Source organism: Spermophilus citellus (genome assembly GCF_964194105.1).
Source record: "Spermophilus citellus genome assembly, chromosome: 5".
Classification (NCBI taxonomy): Eukaryota; Metazoa; Chordata; class Mammalia; order Rodentia; family Sciuridae; genus Spermophilus; species Spermophilus citellus.
In genome coordinates, this window is record NC_138186.1 from 172,169,757 (window position 1) to 172,190,893 (window position 21,137).

At 54.3% G+C, this 21,137-nt stretch overlaps 1 protein-coding gene across 5 annotated transcripts in view; it reads right to left on the minus strand.

Moving 5' to 3' along the window:
* The window catches only part of RPS6KA2 (ribosomal protein S6 kinase A2), a gene marked incomplete at its 5' end in the record, with an annotated part of 317,911 nt that overhangs the window by 57,378 nt on the left and 239,396 nt on the right, over positions 1–21,137 (minus strand). For 2 of the 5 annotated variants that reach the window (XM_081296228.1, XM_081296230.1), the window contains 3 exons: positions 1,161–1,240; positions 3,371–3,451; positions 17,330–17,411. In XM_081296228.1, the coding sequence (XP_081152354.1) occupies positions 1,161–1,240; positions 3,371–3,451; positions 17,330–17,411 (243 nt within the window). Of the gene's footprint in view, positions 1–701; positions 774–1,160; positions 1,316–3,370; positions 3,452–17,329; positions 17,412–21,137 lie in introns of those variants that run through there. The other 3 variants (XM_081296229.1, XM_081296227.1, XM_081296231.1) reach the window with 2 other exon arrangements.

Below are 21,137 nucleotides of genomic sequence, written 5' to 3' on the forward strand. Positions count from 1 at the left end.
ACCACTTGGACTCGCCCTGCATCACGGTCACTGGGCCAACTAGGCAGTGGGACCTCTGCTGGGTTCTTGACCTGCGCCTCTGAAAACAATCTCAGGATGCGTTGAGCAAGGACTGACTAAAGGACAACAAAACCGAGGCCTGCACCCCCGAGAGGCAGATGGGACAACCCTCACCTCTCAGGGAAGAGGCGGCCAGTGGTGCGCCCTGAGCCTCTGACTACCTAGGGTCTTCCTGGGGAGAAGCGGCAGGTTCTCAGGTGAGCTGTCGTGAAATCAAGTGCTGTGTCCGTCCTTGGGCATTTGGGTTCAGAATGTTCCTCCTGGCTAAGCCATCTGGCCATGAGTCAGGTGTGGGCACATGGTGTGGGTCTTGGAGCCTGGTGACATTTCAGCGCTTTTGTCACAGCTGGCGGTTTTGCTTTCTAACTGAAGGAATGGGAGGGGCAGCTCATGCCTGTAGATCCGGTCTCCCTCCAGTAGGGCTCTCTCCCTGTCGGCAGCTCCCCTCTGTCACTACCACTGACCTGGGCAGCATTCTGGCTTTCTCCCTCTGTAGAGCTCAGCACCCTCCAGTCACGAGGGCCTTAGTGCCTCCCTGGTGCCCTGAGCAGCATTCTGGAACACGCCTATCGGAGGTGCTGAAGGTCAAAGTAGACTCTGGGGTTGGGAAAGCTCATGGGACTCAGGCAGCGTGTGCAGACCTGACCAGATGCTCCTGAGCAGACTGCATGGAAGGCCTGCCCCAGAGGACGGGACATGCTGAGCTGACTACATCTTCCCAGGATGAAAGCAGGAGCCACCATCTGTCCCAGCTGTCACCTTCAACTAGCCATGGGCTTCCAGCTGCTCCACCTGGACAGTTAATGGTGGACCGAGGCTTTAGAGCTCCATAGGATCTCTGGAGAAACCCTGTTCCCAAGACCTTCCAAGGACAAAGCACTCCTGCAGCTTGGTGGGCTCTTGAACAACAACCAACACCCTCCCCCACACACTTAACGCACACCCAACACTCACACAGCACACACACACCAAGCATCATGCACACCCAACACACATACCCCCTACACCAAGCACACCCAGCACCCACATGGCACCCCCTGCCTCCTCTCTTTCCCTCCCAGACAGATGTTTGCAGAGGGGATTCACGGAGGGAAGCCCACCTCTTTGGACAGCCGGGTGAAGAGATCGCCTCCCCGCAGGAAGTCCAGGATCAGGTAGAGCTTTCCTTCCGTCTGAAAGGCTGTGGGGGAGACACAGCTGAGAGCTTCAGGGGTGGACTCTGCTCTCTCTGACACGGTCAGTTTCCAGTTCCCAGCTTCTCTTGGACAAACATGTCTACTTAACCTGCAAGCTGTCACTCAGAAGCGCAGGGGAGCCCAGGGAAGGGGGCAGGACACCACATTCTGGTCCCAGTTTTGTAGGTCTTGAGACGCTTCTTTCCCTCCCTCCTTTCCTTAGCCTTCTCACTCACGAAGGGAAGTGCGGGTTCAGAGGGAAAGGCACCTACACATCCAGCCTGCCCTCCCACCGCCACTAGTGACAGGCCTGGCTTGCAGCTGGGTCTTCAGACGGGAACTCTGTGGGCTGGCTGGGCAGGCGAGCAGGGCTCCGATCACCACAGCCGCACTCCCGGAGCTCAGTGCAGCGGACTAGCCTCTGACTTCTTTTACGGCAGTGCTGGTGACTGGTCACCCTATTTGTGTTGTGACTAGGGCTTCTGTCCTCAGTTTGGTTACTATGCCTGACAATTTTAGATTTGTTTCAGGCCACAGAGTGTCCACATAGTTCCTGTCCATGCTCAGTGGTCAGCAGGAAGGAGTGGACACTGGAGGGTCTGGAAGAACCAGCCTCCATTACTACTGCTGTGACTGCAGGCCCAGGTTCGGGAGGGTCGGTTCACTGTGAAGGCCAGGCCAGGTTAGGGAGGGGCCATCCACGGACACTAGTCCAGGTTAGTGAGAGGCTGCGACAGCCAGGTTGGAGTTAGTGAGAGGCTACTGGCTGCGACAGCCAGTCCAGTCTAGGGAGGGCTGTCATGGGCATCTGTTTATACACACTGCAAGTACAGCCGGAAGGGGTCCTGAGATCTCTGCGTCCGAAAGCCTTCGATTTTCTAGAAGTCAATGCCAGAAGCATCATCATGGAGGGCTTTAGAGTCACAGGCTCTAGCTGGAGGACACTTTGTTGGAACTGTGAAAGCTGAAGTGTGGATTTTAGTTTCATCTGAGGAAGTGGCTGGTCTTGTGATGGACAACAGGGGGTGTAATGCAGAGGGCCTGCTGAGAAGCTTCTGCAAGATGCCCATTTCTAAATCTCTCCAGAAGTATCCCTGGGGGCTGTTTCAAGTGGCAGGTGGATGGGACCTGACCCCAGCCCATCAGCAGCAGTGGGGGTGGGAGGGAGAAGGCCAGCCTGTCCCGCCTTGCCCACCACACAGGGGACATCAGAGCTGGAGCTGCCCACAGTCCAGAGGGGGCAGGGGTCCCCTGGCCTCTCTGGGTCCACAGTGCATGCTGGGTTTCACTATTTCTGAATGGACGGGCCACGTGACTTGCACACAGGACTGGATGGCTTTCGGAATATTACCAGGAATCAGCCTGGGAAGAGCTGGGAGTTGCCTCACCCTGTCCTGATGGTCACACCTTTGCTTCCGATGTGCACGGGCCTCACTTGTTCCCTCACACGCCTGCCCTGGAGCCCTGAAGCCAGCGGCAAGGGACCAGCTTGGCTGCTCTTTGCTGCACTCTGTTCACGTAATCATCAGAGGGGTGTGGTGCGGCGTGACTTCAAGTCACCATGACTTGAGATCACTTTGATTTGAAGTTTTTACTCACGGCTCCTCTGAGGAGACGCAGGGCAGAGAGCACGTGGAGAGGCGCCGCATGCAAAGTGGGCACGGCCTCCAGCAGATTACTTGACCTGAGCCTCAGAAGATGCGATGATTGCCTGCCTGCCTGAGGGGTGTTTCTGAAGGTGCAGGGGCCACTGTCTCTAGGAGGCTTGAAACACAGCATCTGCTTAAAAGGTGGTGTGAACACTTGTAGCTTAAACAGACTACTTGTTCACAAACTCCGACACAAACGTGCTGTGGTTCATCCCAGTGTAGGTCAGGCCTTGGAGCCGACTGTCAATGGTGACAGTTTAATAATAACGGACAGCCTTGGAATGAAAACAGGGCATCTATCTCTTAGGGGAAAAAAAACTCAAAGAAGATCAAGGGTTGGGACTTGGATGGCTGCATCCGTGACAGGGAAGTGTCTACGACACCAGGAAGACTTTCCTCTGTCTGATCTGCTGTTCCTTCGGCTGCCCCTGACCTGGCGAGGGTGGCCCTGGTCCTCTCAGGTGTGTCCGCTGATGCCCCACTTACCGTAGTGCAGCTTCACGATGAAGGGGTGGTTCACCTCTGCCAGGATGTCTCTCTCCATCTTCGACCTCACCCGGTCCCGGACTGCAGAACAGAGGCAAAGGGCTTTCAAGAGGTGGACTTGGAGTTCAGAGGAACACGGAGCGCCAAATACTAGATAAAGTCGTTGTTCCCGTTTTCAAACATACACAAGACTCAAAGCGATATGATGACCGCCCCTATGTCCTCCAGCTTGATTTAACAATTATTGACATGCTCTTAAATTTGCCCCCTCTCTCGACAAAATCACTAAAAATAAATTGTAAGCACCCAGACTTTGGACCCTTAGGTGCACTTACACATATCTCCCTAATCTAGAGTAACATCCAGAGAACCACCAGCTGCTTCCTGACACCACGGGATACCCAGTCCAGGCGTAACAGCCCTATGCCATTCAGAGCCCTTGTTGTTTCCAACTCAGGATCCAGTCAAGGTCACACGCTCGCTGACTGCTCAACTGCTTTATTTATTTTGCTTCTAGAAAAGTTCTACACCTTTTTCCCCCTGGACGTTTTGGGAGGTCCAAGGTAGTTTTCTTGCAGAATGGTCCATGCTGCGGACTGGTCTGATTGTGGTTCAGTGGGTTCTTTGACCCCTGTACTTCCTGTGAACTGAGGTCAGGCTTGGGGCTTTGGAGGAACGAGCCTGGACGATGTGGTGGGTAGGTGATGCTCCGCCTGGATGGCCTGGCAGTGGGAGGAACTGCTGGGCTGCCCGCCGGGCAGTGCTCAGGATGGTTACAGTGGCGAGTGCCGTCTCTCCTCCACACAGGCCTGCAAGTCCCTTCCTAAGCGAAAAGCAACCTGTGGGGTGATATTTTGAGAGCATGGCCTGTGCGTTTCCTGGCGCTCTTTCATGGAAGGATGTATGGATCACGCGTATGCGCCAAGGATCACACATAATGACCCACCCCTGAGTCGTGCACAGCGATTCTGCCTTTCTGATAGAAGTGGAGATCAAGGGAAGCTTGCCTCTCTCTCCACGGGAGACACGGACCTTTGATACATATTTTAATCCAGGGTGTTTTACACAATTACAGCATCACTCTTTTGTGTTCTCACTGTCTCAGGCTTAGCCACCTGGAAGTGCAGACCATGAAGTTCTAAGGAAAAACAAACCACAAACAGAGAAAGATGGCTACCTGAGGAGAAGAGTGTCAAGACGGGCAAGTGACCGGCACACCCAGGGCAGCAGCCCCTGACCTCCCGGGGCCACCCGAGGGGAGGGCGGAAAGTTCTTCAGATGCTTCTGTTCAGACAAGTCCAACCGAGCCAGTCCCTGGGCCAGGCACTTAGATTCACCCCCACTCTGGACTTGTGACAGGCACCCCTGAAGTTTTATTTAACAAGTCCCTCCCCAAGGGTGGTATAATAACAACAACCCTCAAAATAACCAGGTGGACCTGAACCACTGTCAGTGAGGCTGGGAAACGGACACCCAGCACTGCCACGGGACAGAAAAGGGGCGCAGCCACCTGGAAACAGCTTGGTGGCTCCTCAAGGCTGACAGAAAGAGGGTGCGATCTGGGGTGCCACTCCAGGGCGCACATCCTAAAGTTGCAAAAGCTGTGGCTGGAGAGGCATCTGTACCTGTTCACAGCAGCTCTACTCCCAAGGGCCGACGGCGGAAGCGACCCAAGTGTGCCCGAAGATGAATGCACAAGCAGAAGTGGCTTCAGGGACACTAAGTGAAGTAGGCCAGGCAGACAACAACACTGCATGAGCCACTGACGGTGGCATCCAGAACAGGGCCCTAGGCAGGCTGGGGCAGCGTGGCGGCCAGCAGGGACAGGGAGGAGGAAGACGGGGGTTCAGTCGAATGGGTGTGAACAGTGACGACGCCTAGTGCTGTGAGTCACCTTCACGCGGCTCAGGTGATGAGCCCTGGCTTCGCCACGACTTAAACATAGTTCTTTCCCACTCTTGCTCTACTGCCTCTCGGTTCTAACTGCTGCGCGCAGAGCTCCAGCTCTCTGGGGCCCACCTTTGTCTTTGATGCATGACTGTCACTCCCACTGGCTGGTCTGAGAAGGTGCCATGCGGTGGCCTAGTGGGGACACAGAGTGATGGCCTGCCTTCCACCTTGGCTTTGCCACGGGCAGCATCACTGTGGGCTGTTTTTCCACAGAAGCAGGGATGACGGCTCCACCCAAGGTCATCGTGAGAAGCAGATGAGACCACACACAGCACGTGAAGCACTGGCCAGGCCGGCCCCTGCCAGAGCCCTGCCTGCCTCTGCTGTCCTCTGTGGTGCCCCTTCACTGCACAGTAGATTCCAGGGGCTTCTCCTTCTCTTCTGGGAGCCTCAGTGGGGGCACTGCTTCCCTCCAGCGGGAGGGAGAGAGGACCAGGGAAGCGCCACCCTGCACTCAGCAGAAGACAGAGGCACAGAAATCAAGAAACACACACCCATGCTGCTTGGCAGTCGGTGGCCCAGGGCGAGGGACACAGGATGCTGGCCGGGGAGACTGTCCATGGGGTGAAGGATGTGGGAGTCCACGCAGATGGCACTAGGGCAACAGTGGGGTGATCAGGGAGCCGTCAAGACACTGTTCAGGGGCTGGGGATGTGGCTCAAGTGGGAGTGCACTCGCCTGGCATGTGTGCGGCCCGGGTTCGATCCTCAGCACCACATACAAAAAAAGATGTTGTGTCCGCTGAAAGACTGAAAAATAAATATTAAAATTCTCTCTCTCTCTCTCTCAAAAAAAAAAAAAAAAAGACTTTGTTCAGCCCTGGGACTGACATGAGTGCCCCCTGAAAAGCCTGTGGTGTGACTTCATAAGCTGTGATGTCCTTTTCTATTACAACAGTTCATCCATTTGTTCTTGAAAAAATATAAAAATGAGAGCTCCTTTGTGAAATGTGACTGCAGCAATGGTGGATGTCACAGGACGCTGGCCAGCACCAGGGTGGCATTAGGGTGCTCTCCACTGCACCCAATTCCTAAGAAAGTACGGTAGACTCCAGGACAGATCGTGGACCTAGTGCCCAGCTCTCAGCACCAGGTCACACCTTCACAAGAGTGCTGGGCTCACAGTGGCCATCATGGGCACATGCTGACTGGGTCTACTGCAGGAAGAGGAAAGGCTGGGACCACGTCAGGTCAGGATCTCACTGCTGCTGATGGCAGCTACACAACTGGCCATGCCAAGTTGCACACACTGCGAGGGACAAACTAAACAAAATGCTGAAGGACAGCCATCATCCCAGCAAGGCCCTTGGCATCTCAAACAGCAAGCTTGATGCTGGCTGTCCCAAGGCGACTGGGGGGATGACTGTGTGTGGACTCTGGCTTTGCTGGCAGAGCAGTAGGAGCCTGGCCGTGCCAGTGCCCACTCTCCAGTGTGCATCATTTGTGTCCCACATCTGGGGATGGAAGGAAGAGGCTGGGTCCATGGCGTCTACCTGGTGACAGCCGAGGAGTGACCGTTGAGTAACAGAGGCTGAAGCCAAGGTCCCATCTTCTGATGCTCACACTGCCCCTTTGATACTTAAGAACTGAGGTGATCTAATCACCAGGAATAAAAAGGAAGCCCACAGAGGGTCCTTCACCCTTCCATTGCTGCCATGTCAGTGGGTGTCAGAAACTGAAAGCCCAGTCAGAGACACTCACAGGCTATCCCATTCACAACAGCCTCGAACAGAACAGCCTGGGAAGCAGTCTAACACAAGAGGTGAAAGACTCCACAGGAAACTACCAACACCGAGGACAGAAACCGAAGAGGATCTTAGGAGATGGGAAGGCCTCCCGTACTCCTGGATAGGGAAGATTCAATATTGTCCAAATGGCCATACTACCAAAGACACTATACAGATTGAATGCACTTCTGGTTAAAATTGCAATGATGTTCTTTATAGAAATGGAAAAAGCAGTCATGGAATTCACTTGTAAAAATCTAAGGCTCAGAATACCCCAGCAACCCTTAGTAGGAAGAGAGAAGCAGGAGGCAGCACAGTACCAGACCCTAAGTCATACCACAGAGCTGCAGTGACAGAAAGGACCCCCAGACCCTAAGTCATACCACAGAGCTGCAGTGACAGAGAGGACCTCCAGACCCTAAGTCATACCACAGAGCTGCAGTGAGAGAGAGGGCCCCCAGACCCTAAGTCATACCACAGAGCTGCAGTGACAGAGAGGGCCCCCAGACCCTAAGTCATACCACAGAGCTGCAGTGACAGAAAGGACCTCCAGACCCTAAGTCATACCACAGAGCTGCAGTGACAGAGAGGGCCCCCAGACCCTAAGTCATACCACAGAGCTGCAGTGACAGAGAGGACCCCCAGACCCTAAGTCATAACACAGAGCTGCAGTGACAGAAAGGACCCCCAGACCCTAAGTCATACCACAGAGCTGCAGTGACAGAAAGGACCTCCAGACCCTAAGTCATACCACAGAGCTACAGTGACAGAGAGGGCCCCCAGACCCTAAGTCATACCACAGAGCTGCAGTGACAGAGAGGGCCCCCAGACCCTAAGTCATACCACAGAGCTGCAGTGACAGAGAGGGCCCCCAGACCCTAAGTCATACCACAGAGCTGCAGTGACAGAGAGGACCCCCAGAGCCTAAGTCATAACACAGAGCTGCAGTGACAGAAAGGGCCCCCAGACCCTAAGTCATACCACAGAGCTGCAGTGACAGAGAGGACCCCCAGAGCCTAAGTCATAACACAGAGCTGCAGTGACAGAAAGGGCCCCCAGACCCTAAGTCATACCAAAGAGCTGCAGTGACAGAAAGGACCCCCAGACCCTAAGTCATACCACAGAGCTGCAGTGACAGAGAGGTCCCCAGACCCTAAGTCATACCACAGAGCTGCAGTGACAGAGAGGACCTCCAGACCCTAAGTCATACCACAGAGCTGCAGTGACAGAAAGTACCCCCAGAGCCTAAGTCATAACACAGAGCTGCAGTGACAGAGAGGGCCCCCAGACCCTAAGTAATACCACAGAGCTGCAGTGACAGAAAGTACCCCCAGAGCCTAAGTCATAACACAGAGCTGCAGTGACAGAGAGGGCCCCCAGACCCTAAGTCATACCACAGAGCTGCAGTGACAGAAAGGGCCCCCAGACCCCACGTTAGTCCACAGAGCTGCAGTGACAGAGAGGGCCCCCAGACCCCAAGTCATACCACAGAGATGCAGTGACAGAGAGGACCTCCAGACCCTAAGTCATACCACAGAGCTGCAGTGACAGAAAGGGCCCCCAGACCCTAAGTCATACCACAGAGCTGCAGTGACAGAGAGGACCCCCAGACCCTAAGTCATACCACAGAGCTGCAGTGACAGAGAGGACCCCAGACCCTAAGTCATAACACAGAGCTGCAGTGACAGAGAAGACCCCCAGACCCTAAGTCATACCACAGAGCTGCAGTGACAGACAGGGCCCCCAGACCCTAAGTCATACCACAGAGCTGCAGTGACAGAGAAGACCCCCAGACCCTAAGTCATACCACAGAGCTGCAGTGACAGAGAGGACCTCCAGACCCTAAGTCATACCACAGAGCTGCAGTGACAGAAAGGGCCCCCAGACCCCACGTTAGTCCACAGAGCTGCAGTGACAGAGAGGGCCCCCAGACCCCAAGTCATACCACAGAGCTGCAGTGACAGAGAGGACCTCCAGACCCTAAGTCATACCACAGAGCTGCAGTGACAGAAAGGGCCCCGTGACCCCACGTTAGTCCACAGAGCTGCAGTGACAGAAAGGGCCCCGTGACCCCACGTTAGTGCACAGAGCTCAGTGACAGAGAGGGCATGGTACTGGCGCCCAAGCAGACCCGAAGACCAGTGGGACAGACCCACATCAATACAGTTGCCTCACACTAGACAAAGGTGCCATAAACACACATTGGAGAAAGGACAGTGTCTTCCACAAATGGTGCCGGGAAAACTGGAAACCCATACGTAACAAAATGGAATTAGACCCCAGTCTCTCACCCTGCACACGACTCAAAGTGGATCAGAGACCTAGGCATTAGAGCAGAGACCCTGTGCCTATGAGAAGAAGGAGTAGGCCCCACTCTCCATCATGTCAGCTTAGGAACTGACTTCTTCATAAGACTCCTAAAATGCAAGAAGTTAAATCAATGAATGGGATGATATCAAACTAAAAAGCTTCTTCACAGCAAAGGAAACAATCAAGAATGAGAAAAGAGAAGCTACAGAATGGGAGAATATCTTTACCACAGCATTAATCTACAGGACATATAAAGAACTCAAAAACTTAACACCAAAAAACCCCCCAAATAATAACCCAATCAATAAATAAGCAAAGGAATTGAACAAGCCCTTTACAGAAGAAGAAATACAGTTAACAAATATGTGAAAAAATGTTCAACATCTCTAACAATTGGAGAAATGCAAATCAAAACCACCCTAAGATTCCATCTCACTCCAGTCAGAATGGCAATTATCAAGGATACAACAACAATAAATGCTGGTGAGGATGTGGGGAAAAGGCTATACTTATACATTGCTGGTGGGACTGCAAATTGGTACAATTACCATGGAAAGCAGTATGGAGATTCCTCAGAAAACTTAGAATGGAACCACCTTTTGACCTAGTTATCTCACTCCTCAGTTTATACTCAAAGGACTTAAAATCAGCAAACTACAGTGACACAGCCACATCAATATTTATAGCAGCTCAATTCAAATAGCTAAGCTATGGAACCAACCTAGGTGTCCTTCCACAGAAGAATGGATAAAGAAATTGTGATATATATACAGAACAGAATATTACTCAGCAGCTATAAAGAAGAACGACTTCATGACATTTGCTGGTAAATGGATGGATCTGGATACTATTGTGTTAAGAGAAATAAGCCAATCCCAAAATACCAAAGGCCAAATGTTCTCTCTGATATGTGATGCTGACTCGCAATAAGGGGGTAGGAAGGGAAGAACAGAAGTTCATTGACAGGGAAGTGGGGGATGGGAATAGGAAAGACAGTGGAATGAGTCAGACATTACTTTTGTATGTTCATATGTGAATACACGACCAGTGTCACTCCACATCAGACCATGCTCTGCCCTGCCTGATCACCTGCTTCTGTGGGCTGCACAGAACGGGAAGTTATACTTCATGTGGGTACGATATGTCAAAATACACTCTATTGTCATGTATATATAGAAATAAAAGAAAACCAATGTGATTCTGCTAGCCCCGTGAAGATGGCAATACCAGCCATGGGAGTGCACCTTGGAAAGCCTCTGGCACGTGGGGAGACCTGGAGAGTGGCACACTGAACGTGAGCCAAGACTGCTCTGTGGTCAGGGCCCACGGGGACCACAGGGATCATGCTCTGCACTGCTTCTGTGGGCTGCTGAAGGGTAGTGTCACCACAGGGAGGCATGGCCACCACAGGCCTGAGGATGGCTTTGTGTTGGGCACAGCAGGACCTCAGGGCTTTGAGACTGGGCTGGGGGACCCTGCAGACCCCACTCTGGGCTGAGCCCAGCTCCTCCCGACCTGTGGCCGTGGCTGGACACTACTGAGTCTGAGCAGAGGGAGAACCCATCTCCCCCCGGCAGCTCTCAGCTCACGGAGATCTGACTCAGCAAAGCACGGGCTTCCATCAAGTGGCTGTGCTGCTCAACGTTTAGGGGTTGAAACTTTTTACAGTTAATTACTACAAAAAAAATACAGGAATTGGAGAAAACCAGAGATAATGATGACAGTAACAATGGACAGGAAGCCACGCTGACCAGCACAATGGGTCTCTTCACTCCTCTATACTGAATCACTTCAGAGAAGATGGACACAGTATTTGACTCACTTCCTTACCAAGGAATCCTGCGATAAACCGTGAGTCCGTCATCCTTCACATGGCGCAGACCGTGGGGGGAAGCAATGAAACGTCTCTGTGATTCAGGACATGCCAGCATCTGAGGGATGCCAGGGGCCCAGACAGGCAACAGGGAGAGTCAGAGCCTGTTGGTGGGGAGGCCCCACAGCCTGGGATCTGCTGCTCAAAGGGCTCAGAGGGTGGCCAAGATGGCCACAGGACCATTCCCACTTTGCTTTCTATCTTAGACAATGCGCTGGGAAGATGTGCCTGAACAGGGACATCAGCCAGGACAGGCCCCCTGGGAGGAAACGCCCTGGGTGGGCAGGCGGCCTGGGGCGGGCACCAGGCCCTCATCACCTCCAAACAGTCTGATTTTAAGTCTTTGCCAACTCTGCCTCAGTTTCCTCATTTTTGAAATTCTAGTAAGAGGAGGTACTTATACCTGTGCTTACACCTCTACCTCAGGAATCTGAAGTCACCAAATATGAATCAAATGACACAGTGAGTTAGCACAGAAATCCAATCTGTTCAAACTCAGAGACTAAAGCTTGGCTTCTGAGCGACTCCATGTCTTCTAACTAAATGAAACAAACACTGAGGTGCCGAGGATAAGGTTCTGGGGGTTGGCACCAAGACGACTGCTCCAGGACCATTTCAGGATGTTGTGGTCAGCAGGGATGCCACCAACGCCCTTCTGTGCCGGCTACCACAGACTGGTGTGCCCAGGCATACCTCCAGAGTGACACGATCAGCCTGCCCTGCTCTTCACAGAGGACACGGCATGTCCAGAGAAGGGGCTTGGGCTGATGACGTCCTGCCCTGTCACTCTCCCTCCTGGCTTGCTGTCACACTGCCACAGTGACTCCCCACTCAGCCACCAAGAGGCATGTGCAATGTTGCTACAACTGCCAGAGACCTCACTCACTCCAACATGGCACTCTGGCCACAATGAGGTCCCCAGGATGGACAGGACGTGATTTAGCTCCTTCGGAGAGGGGAATGCAGATCACCTTTGGGCAGGCAGGGTGGACTTGCAAGAAAATGGTTAGACGTTGGTGAGGCGTGAGGACGCAGGGGAAGTCCTGCTGAAGACATCTTGACGTGAGAAGCTCTCTCCCTGGGGCCCTGAGACCACGGACCACTGTGTGGGAGAGCGTCCCGGTCTCTGCCCAGCTCCCAGCTCTTAGGACACACGGACTCCTCATGGAGGGATTAACCAAGGATTCTTTCTGATCAGATGGCAGCGGAAGCTCACCCTCCTCCTGGCTGCCCCACTCATCAGACGGAACGAAACCTAGACCCCTGAAGCCCTGCCACATTTCCAACCCAGACAATCTCCAGTGAGAACAGGACCAGGGGTGAGACGATGGCCCTCCTGTCAGAGCCTGCTGACCCCACACCCTCCATGCATTGAGGAAGGTGCCCACTGATGCAAGCCCTGGGGAGAAGGTGGCGAGAGAGGAAGCTCCCAAGGTGACCCTGGCTGTGGCTTCAGGGTCCTGGTTTCCTGATCCTGAACATATGCATGCACGGCATGCAGGATGTGCAGGGCAGCTTAGGATTCCCTCGATTCCCTCGCTGGACCAGCAACTCAGGCCCCCTGCAGTGGCCCCACACCAGCAGCTTTGGGGACCCCAGGTGACTCCAGCTGGCCCCAAGATTGAGAAGACTGGCCACACAATACAGGTGTCTTGAGGCGGCGACAGCCCCACCTTTCAACTCGCTACTAGAATGGAGGTCAGGGCACTCCTGTCTGGTCTCCTGCCTGGGAAGGTGTCCTCCGTGAGGGGCATGTTAACAACCAAACTCCCTCGCAGCATGGGGTGGGGGTGTCCTCCTCCGGGATCCGTTACATTTGGGATCCGCGAGTGACATGGACTATTCCCTGTAACCACTGCACGGAGAGGCCTGAGTGTGGGAACCCGGGTTTCTAGAAGTGGCCGCTGCGAGGTGAGGCACGGAGCTGGGGCACAGCGCCAACACCCCTGCCAGCTCCCTCCTCCTCCAGCTGTGGAGCAGTTGACAACATTGGAAATGGCTGTCACCTGCTTAAAGGAAGGTGGTGACAGCGCTCGACACCCACACTTAGTAAGAGGCCACTTCCCTCCCTGTAGTCACGTGGACACCAGCTGCAGGCCCACAGAGCAGTCTCCGGTGATTCTCATGTTTTCTGCCAGCCTCCAGCCCCCTCGTTGTCCCTTTTCAGGTGTCTCTGCGGCTCAAGGGTGATGCGCTTTCCCTCCAGGGGCAGCCTGTGCTCTTGGGGCAGTGCCCTTGGAGATGGGGAACACCACCGTGGTGTTACAGCATGTCCCTTTGCTCCGGGCCACACTCTTCAGGAGTGTTGTCTCGCTCACAAACCAGCCATATGATGAAGGTGGACAGTGAGCCACGGGGTGTTCCAACAGCTTGGCTCTTGGAAGGCAGAAGTGTTGGAGCTAAACGGGTTTACATGTACCTTGGCGGGGAGTGCCTTTCTCCACCCATGAGGTGAGGCTGAGGCTGGGCGGGTGGCCGTCCATCTATCTGCAGGAGGGGTGCAAGTGGACCTGCTCTCCCCATGACAGAGCCAGCTGCAGCACCGTGAGGTCTGGGGCGACCACACACAAAGCACTGTCCGGTGAGCCTCTTCCATCTTGTCAAGAAAATAGACTGCAGCAGGGTTTCTGGAAAAAATATCTGTTCTTTGGTGGTGGACCATTATAGAAAGTTAGAACAGCGTGGGATGCAACACGTTGGCTTTCAAGCTGACTTCAAAAGGCAATGGAAAATGTCTACATTCTTCTGTGCCTTCATGGGTCTCTCACAAGCAAAAATGATACTGCGTACTCAAGTAAACTATTCTAGAATATGTAGAAGTGACTTTATATACAAAAAGTCAAATATGAAAATGTGAAATACAGAAGGTACTAGCGACCTGTCACCTGTGACCTGCACAGAGCTGCTGCTGTCATTCTGGCCCAGCTCCTGACAATGGGTCTGCCTGCTGTGAGTACCTGCCTGTGGGGCACCTGCAGACAGATTCAGCGCCTGCTTGCTCCACACCAGCTGGGCCAATGGCCACTTCTCGGGGGCACTTAGTAGGCTTACACACCCAAGGGGACAGAAGTCAGGAGACAGTGGTGAGCTCTCGCATTCAGAGCTCAGGGCCAACCTGACCGAGCCCAGGGCAGCTTCCTAGCCTGCCCTCCTGCATTCAAGCATCCCACCTCCCCTGCTTCCTCCCCGGTCCTTCCAGAGGCCCTCGGTGGCACCCACTTGAGGGTGAGAAAGGAAAGTCTTGGGAGGGGCAGGAGGAGCTGTCCAGGGTCACTGCTCAGATCCGGAGGCTACACAGAGTCTGGGACAGGAGGGAGATGGCTGGCTCGAGTGGACCAGCATGCCCCCAGTCTCCATCTTCAACCACAGAAAGACTCTGCCTCTGGTCCAAGCCACAGGGTGGGCCAGCAAAGGCCCACGCTATTTAGGATTGCTCCCTTTAAAACAAGGGCTTTACTGAGATCATCCACGTTTCAAACAATTCCCCCATTCAAAGTGCACAATTCAGGGGTTTTTATGTGTTCAGTTGAACAATCACCACCCATCGATTTTAAAACATTTTCATCACCCAAGAAGGAGCCAAGACCAGGCACACTGCTGCTGTGTCCCCAGCCCCAGCCAGCCCTGTAACCACTGACCTCCACACAAATGGAGCAGCACACACGAGGACCCTGGGCCGGGTCTCACTGGGCAGCTGTTTTCCAGGCCCACCATGTTGCCTGTGGAGTGTGCAGCGCTCTCAGCTTCCTTTATCCTCAAATGCCCTCCCATCGCATGCAGAGAGCACTGCTTCACGTACCAGTCGGTGGACACTGGCTTTTCCCCACTGCTGGGTTCTTATGAACTGGCTGGTGCCGCCACAGACATTCCAGTGCAGTCTCTGTGTAGCCTGTGTTTTCATTTCTCCTGGTGAATACCCAGGAGTGGGGCAGCTGGGCCTTGTGGTCACCTTTGTCTAACCTTGTGAGAAACTGCATGAGCAATTTGGTTTGGGACTTTTAGATGATCCTGAACTAGAGAATGTTTAATGTATTTCTTTTTCTCTGGGGCAACTATTAAGTAGAGAGGTTATTTTATTAAAAGTTGGGGATAAGAAGTCAAAGCTTGCTTTGTTTTCTATACCTCTTCTTACTAACAGAGCAATTATTTAAAATAACATTGTCATGAGACTCTTGAAACATTTGTTCATGTTCACCTGGTAACAGTTATATAAATACTGTAAAACGATAAAAATGTTAAATCTAAAGCATGGCTTTAATCAGGTTGCGACACTCAACTAGAAACTCAAGTGCCCAAGTCTTCTGTGCACACAGGAATTTCCAGAACAACCTGTGAGCACCCAAATCCTTAGCTGTACTCCTGAGCCACCCTGGCCTGTGCTCATAGCGACTTCCCCTTGGACGTGCATAGGACCCCAGGTGACACCAGGGTCAGTGTCTGTGTTTTCTGATTGCTAGTCATGCTGACAACACCACCCTGATTCCTCTCCTCTGTGGAAGTGGTCGCCTCCTTGAACCTTGGGTCTCGCTCACCTCCCAACTTCTCCTTCCACCTCCTCGTGTGAGAGCGCCTTCCCTGTGCCACACGTCAGGGCAGTCCCAGTCTGCACGCGTGCCAGCTGGCTGGCTGGTGACATGGACTGGGTTCAAAGGTGCTTGTGTATCAATAACTAAGAAAACGGTGAAGAAACCACGCAGCACGTGAACATAAGTTTCTGAGGCAGGACGGCTCGGTGGCCCAAGGGTCAGCTCCACTGCTGGAAGGAACACACCCGAAACCTTCCATTTACTGGGGAAAAGACATTCAAGAAAGTTCCACCCAAATAAAACAAGGACTGGGTTTCCAAGGGTGGAGTCTTGCTTGGTGATGTCTTTGTGGTCAGCAGATTGACTGACATCTTGGAAAGCCACAGCCGCCTCAGGTGCTGTGTGGGATCACAGGCAGAGTGAGGGGAAAGGCACACATGTCAGTCGCACAGCCCAGGCAGTAACATCAGTCAGGCCTCTCATACGCTCAAATGAGCACAGCTCACACACACAGCCCATGGCTTGCTTGCGACATGCATGGATCTGGTCTGTCCCTTATGCCCTCCACTGGTGGTCCTGTCTCCTCTCCCCAGGAGAAGGCACAGGACTCGGAGCCAGCATGCCGCTGTCTCTGCAGCTCCCTGCACACCCCTGCCACGGACATTGTGCTCTAAGAGAAACCAAGGGCTGCCTGAGTCTTACAGGACCCCAAAGCTGACCACGAGCTCCCCTGCTCCTGCTGGGTAACCCCCCCAGGCGAGGCCCCCTGGCCTGCTGACTCCTCTGTGGGCTGGGCCAGCTGGGCCCCATTCAGCTTGCAACCTAGTGGGTTTCCCTCCCCTGCCAGCCACAAAATCAAATACATCATCTCATGTGCAGGGACTGGGCCACCTCGCCTTCGCACGACACAGCCTGCCTCCCCCAGCCTCAGCTCCTGAGAGCAGCCCATGTGACCTGTGTGGCATTAATGGCCACCTCCCTGGGTGGAAGCAGAGACTAATAAACCGCTGCCAACTGGGTGTCCAGAGCCAGGTGTCGTGGGTCCAGCCTCTCCTACTGCACAGCATACTCCCCTCACCAAGAGCGAACAGGGTGCAGGGTCACGAGGTGGGTGAGACTCTGCACCTCGCTATGTTCTCACCCTGTGTGGTGCTCTCACCTCAGGGTGGGAGCAAGAGGCTGGAAGCCACTGCTGGACTGGACTTCTAACTCCCGGTCACTGGGACAGCAGGAAAACAGCTCGGCCACGAGCCACACTTGACCTGAAGCTGAGCTTCCCAGTGACCCCGGTGGGTCTGTCGCGCACACAGAGGTAGCAGCCTGCTCTGCCTGCTGCTCTCCTCCCCAAGGCTCTCCAGGAGGAGCATCTGTGGATGGCTGGTGTCTACGCAAGATGGCTCTCCTCCAAAAACTGGAAATTCTGCCTAGTATCTTAAACACCCAGGGAACGTTTGCATTGCTGATCGACTACCAGACAGCAGGGCCCATGTGCTCCGGAACCCATGAGAACCCATGAACCATAGTGGGGTGAGTGCCTTCTCAGCGCTTCTCCAAACAGCGCCCTGAGGCCTTACCTTTCAAGGTGGCTTTCCTCAGGACCTTCATGGCGTACAGCTGGCCAGCATCAGATCCAGTGACCTTCCTCACCAGGAACACCTGGCAAGCAGAAAACACTCTGAAACTGACCAGACCTCAAACTCAACCCTCCCGGCTTGGCAGGGGCTCCACAGAGGAATCCCCATAGCACAAAGACCCCGCAGGGAGTCTGACCCTCCCCACTGCCAGGAGGAGCCCGTCCAGCTGCAGCTCCGTGGGGACCTCGGTTGGTCCTGTTCCTAGAACCATCTGGTCTTGGTGCCACTAACTTTCTATTTGGTACTAGAAGTAACATGACCTCTCTCTTTTTGAAGAATGTTTAGAAAAATAAAATATTCGAAAGTTTTAAGGGAGATAATTTGTTCTATTTTAATAACCCTCTGTAAACTGCCCCCACCCATGAAAACCACTCAGAGTTCGTCCTGCCCGGAGAGCAGTGCTGCCCAGCCTTTGAGATCGCCAGCTTCCCTTATTAGACTCTCCTCACCCAAACTGCACCTGCAGACAGCTCAGTTAGTTCTAACTGCTCTCAGACACACTCAGCACTTTCTGAGATACTTTTTGAGGTGTATCTGAGGAAAACCAAAAAAAGAGGGAATTGAGACAGGATAAGTTTAAACTCCCCTTCCTACTTGGAATAAAATTAGTAAAGGAAAAACATTCAGAGGATCCTTTATGAAAAGAAGTCCCCAGGCAAATGGAGCACATGCTGATTTTCCTACAGAAGCGAAACTGGATTCCCCAGAGGCTCTGGCTGCGAGGCAGGCAGAAGGGGCTGCCCACAGGGAGTGGTCTGAGGGCAGAGCTGCCTCCCTCCCTCCCAAGGCCTCCCTTTTCAGCCTCAGAAAGCAGGGGACCAGCTCTAAGCAAGTGCCTGGGGCAGTCTGGCTGGACGCAAATGCTCAGAGGAACCAGACTTGGTGGAATGGAGCCGCGGTGAGCCGTGTGCACTGCCCGGAAGTGGGGAGGGGAGGGGAGGAGTTTCTCCCCGCAGACGGACATGTGACCAGTGCTTGTTCTCTCAGGCCTCCCACTGGTGAGGACAGAACACTCAGGACTCAGGCAGCACAGGGTCTCGGGAAGACCCTATGAGGGAGGGTGAGAAGACGCAGGCCCCAGCACAGAAGTGGATCCACAGGGCCTGGCCTCAGTTCCAAGACTGCACCCTGCGTCCCAGAGAGACTCACCACCTCCAGACCCCAGAGCTGTGCCCACCCGTCCCTCCAGTGTCTGTCACTGCTGCAACCACAGCCCTCCTTGAGCAGGGACACCAGTGTCCATGGACAATTGCTGGACCCCTCTGCCTAGGGCCGAGAGGCGGGCCGGTTCTATGCAGTGGTGTGCTGCCTGAGGTGCCTGGGTCCTGGGAAACATGGCAGATGGAGATGGGCTCCCTTTTCTGGGGTTTGAGAACTGTGTTTATTTGGGGCGATGGTGGAACACCTACACACATTTGCACCTCTGCAGGGCTGGTGCAGCCTGGAGAGACAACTTGGGGCTCACCCTCACGGGCACTGACTGCCATGCAGGATATGAGGCACTGAGCCCTTCTGCAGGACCTGGGGACCCCGGTTCTACACACAGCTCTGCCATAACCGTGCAAGTTACTACAGATGGATAAACTCTGCTGTCTTGGAAATGTCCTGCTAGGCCCACGCCTCTCTTGGTGTGGGGGATGAGATTCCCAACAGGCAGGAGGAGACGTGTCAGCAGTGGTCAGAGGAAGGGGTTGTCTGCAGACAGAGAGACATCAGTGCCCAACCCCTGAGTCTTCCTGATACTTACAAGACAACCACACGCAGCACAGTCTAGTTCCCGCCTGAGGCTGCACTTCCATCTACTGTCTGTGGAGACCAGTGAAGCTACAGGCACTTGGCTATGAGTGTTGTAGAGACTTCTCATCAGCCCCTTGCTGGTGCCCAGGAGGCGGGAGGCGGGACATGCAGCAGGAGTCCAGGTGGTAGGCAAGGCTGAAGGATGAGTCCTGGTCCCAGGGAGGCCACAGGGTCACCACTGAGCCTCTACCCACACCCAGGAGAGGAAGTCGGGTCTCCAAGGTCTGGCAAGGGGGATGGGGTGAGTGACGGCCGGCTGGTGGAAGGGATGGTACCTCTGGCTGCAGGTCAGCTGTTTCCAGTCCAGCAGTTGAGGGGCAGTGACAGTAGTGAGGGGCAGGGTGTGGCCCTCCTCAGTGGAAGTTCTGACTGTATTCAGGGAGCACTGAAAGCTCACTCCCCTGGAGCCTGGACCACCAGAGCCAGGGCACCAGTAGCTGCCAGTTACAATGCAGTTCACATGGTGCCAAACCGTGCGGGTGCTCACATGACATCTCTCGATTCTCATAGGAAGGGCAGCTCCGCTCCACTAATGGGATCAAACTCCTGCTAGGGCCAGGACTTCCAAGTCATCGCGTCAGGCGCTCCCACGGCCAGCAGAGGGCTCAGCAGCAGATGCCTGGCACCTTGAGGTGAGCCACCAAGACCGCAGCAGCTTAGACACAATCGGCAGGGCCTGGCCGCACCCTGCGTGGCCCTCTGTGCCCCTGCCAGGCTCGCGCACTGTAGCACTCAACGCCGACACAGCAAAGGCAGCTTCCGAACAGCTCTGCCGCATCAGCAGACACAGTCACCTAACCCAGCGGCACACTCCACCGTGCTACATTTTTAGGACAGCTCCTGCAGCCATGTGGCCCACATACCTGCCACAATTGCAGCCTGGGACAGATGTGATGTCATCCTGAATCGCCCCACTCATTGGGGACCACTGTGGTCCACAGAATCAGCACCTGATGCTCTCAGCACTGGAGTGTGACAGCTGGTCTGCAGGGGGCCACGCGGCAGGAAGGCAGGCGTCCGACTCATTCCTGTGCTGCCACCCACGGGGTCCCAGGAAAGTTCTAAAATTTTAAGATTTTGGTCTGTTTCCTTCTCAGAGTGTGAAAATCATGACCTTCAGACCACTCCCAGGACTCCACGGAAGGGGGCCCCAGGAGCAGCAGAGAAGCGGGGAGCCACTCTTCCCAAGAGCATTGGGCTCTGTGCCCAGCCTCTGCGCCCGAGAGCAGGAGGTCCACGCCACCCCTTCAGCACTCGGCTGTGCCTGGCCACGCTTCATTGCTTTTCCAGGCCATTTTTTTAAAAAAATATTTATTTTATAGTTGGACACAATACTTTTATTTCACTCGTTTATTTTTTATGTGGTGCTGAGGATAGAACCCAGGGTCCTGCCCGTGCTACGTGAGCACTCTACTGCTAAGCCACAACCCCAGCCACTCCCCCACTGGGTTCCCGGGCACAGTGCGCCCTGCAGGCCTGAGCTTGGGGCTAGAGCCATCGCCAGCACGCTGTGCTCCATGTGGGGGTGCTGCGGCTTCTAGGCCTCAACTGCTGCCGAAAGAAATTCCACAGCCAGAGACGTTTCGTTCCTCCAGTGTGTTCTGTGTGGGGTGGTGGTTGGTGTTTGTTTACAGGAATAATCTTCTTGTGGCACAAGCAGAGAGTGGTGTCGAGGGTCCTGTAGAGGGCCTGAGTGGTCAGGGCCCCTGACAGTGGTCCTGCACACACTTCTGGGCTCTGGGTGCAGTGCAGCCTGCATGCCCAGGTCTCCCCGGCCGAGGCTACATTTTATCCATTTCTCTGTCTCCTGTGTCTTCAGTCATTCCGTGGAGAGGAGGGTGGAGAGGCTCAGAAGCAGGCCAGGCTGTGAGTGGACCCACCTGCAGGCAGGGCCAGACTCATGCTGGTCTCTGGCTGGAGCGAGGGTGGTGGAATCCAGGACTCTTCTCCC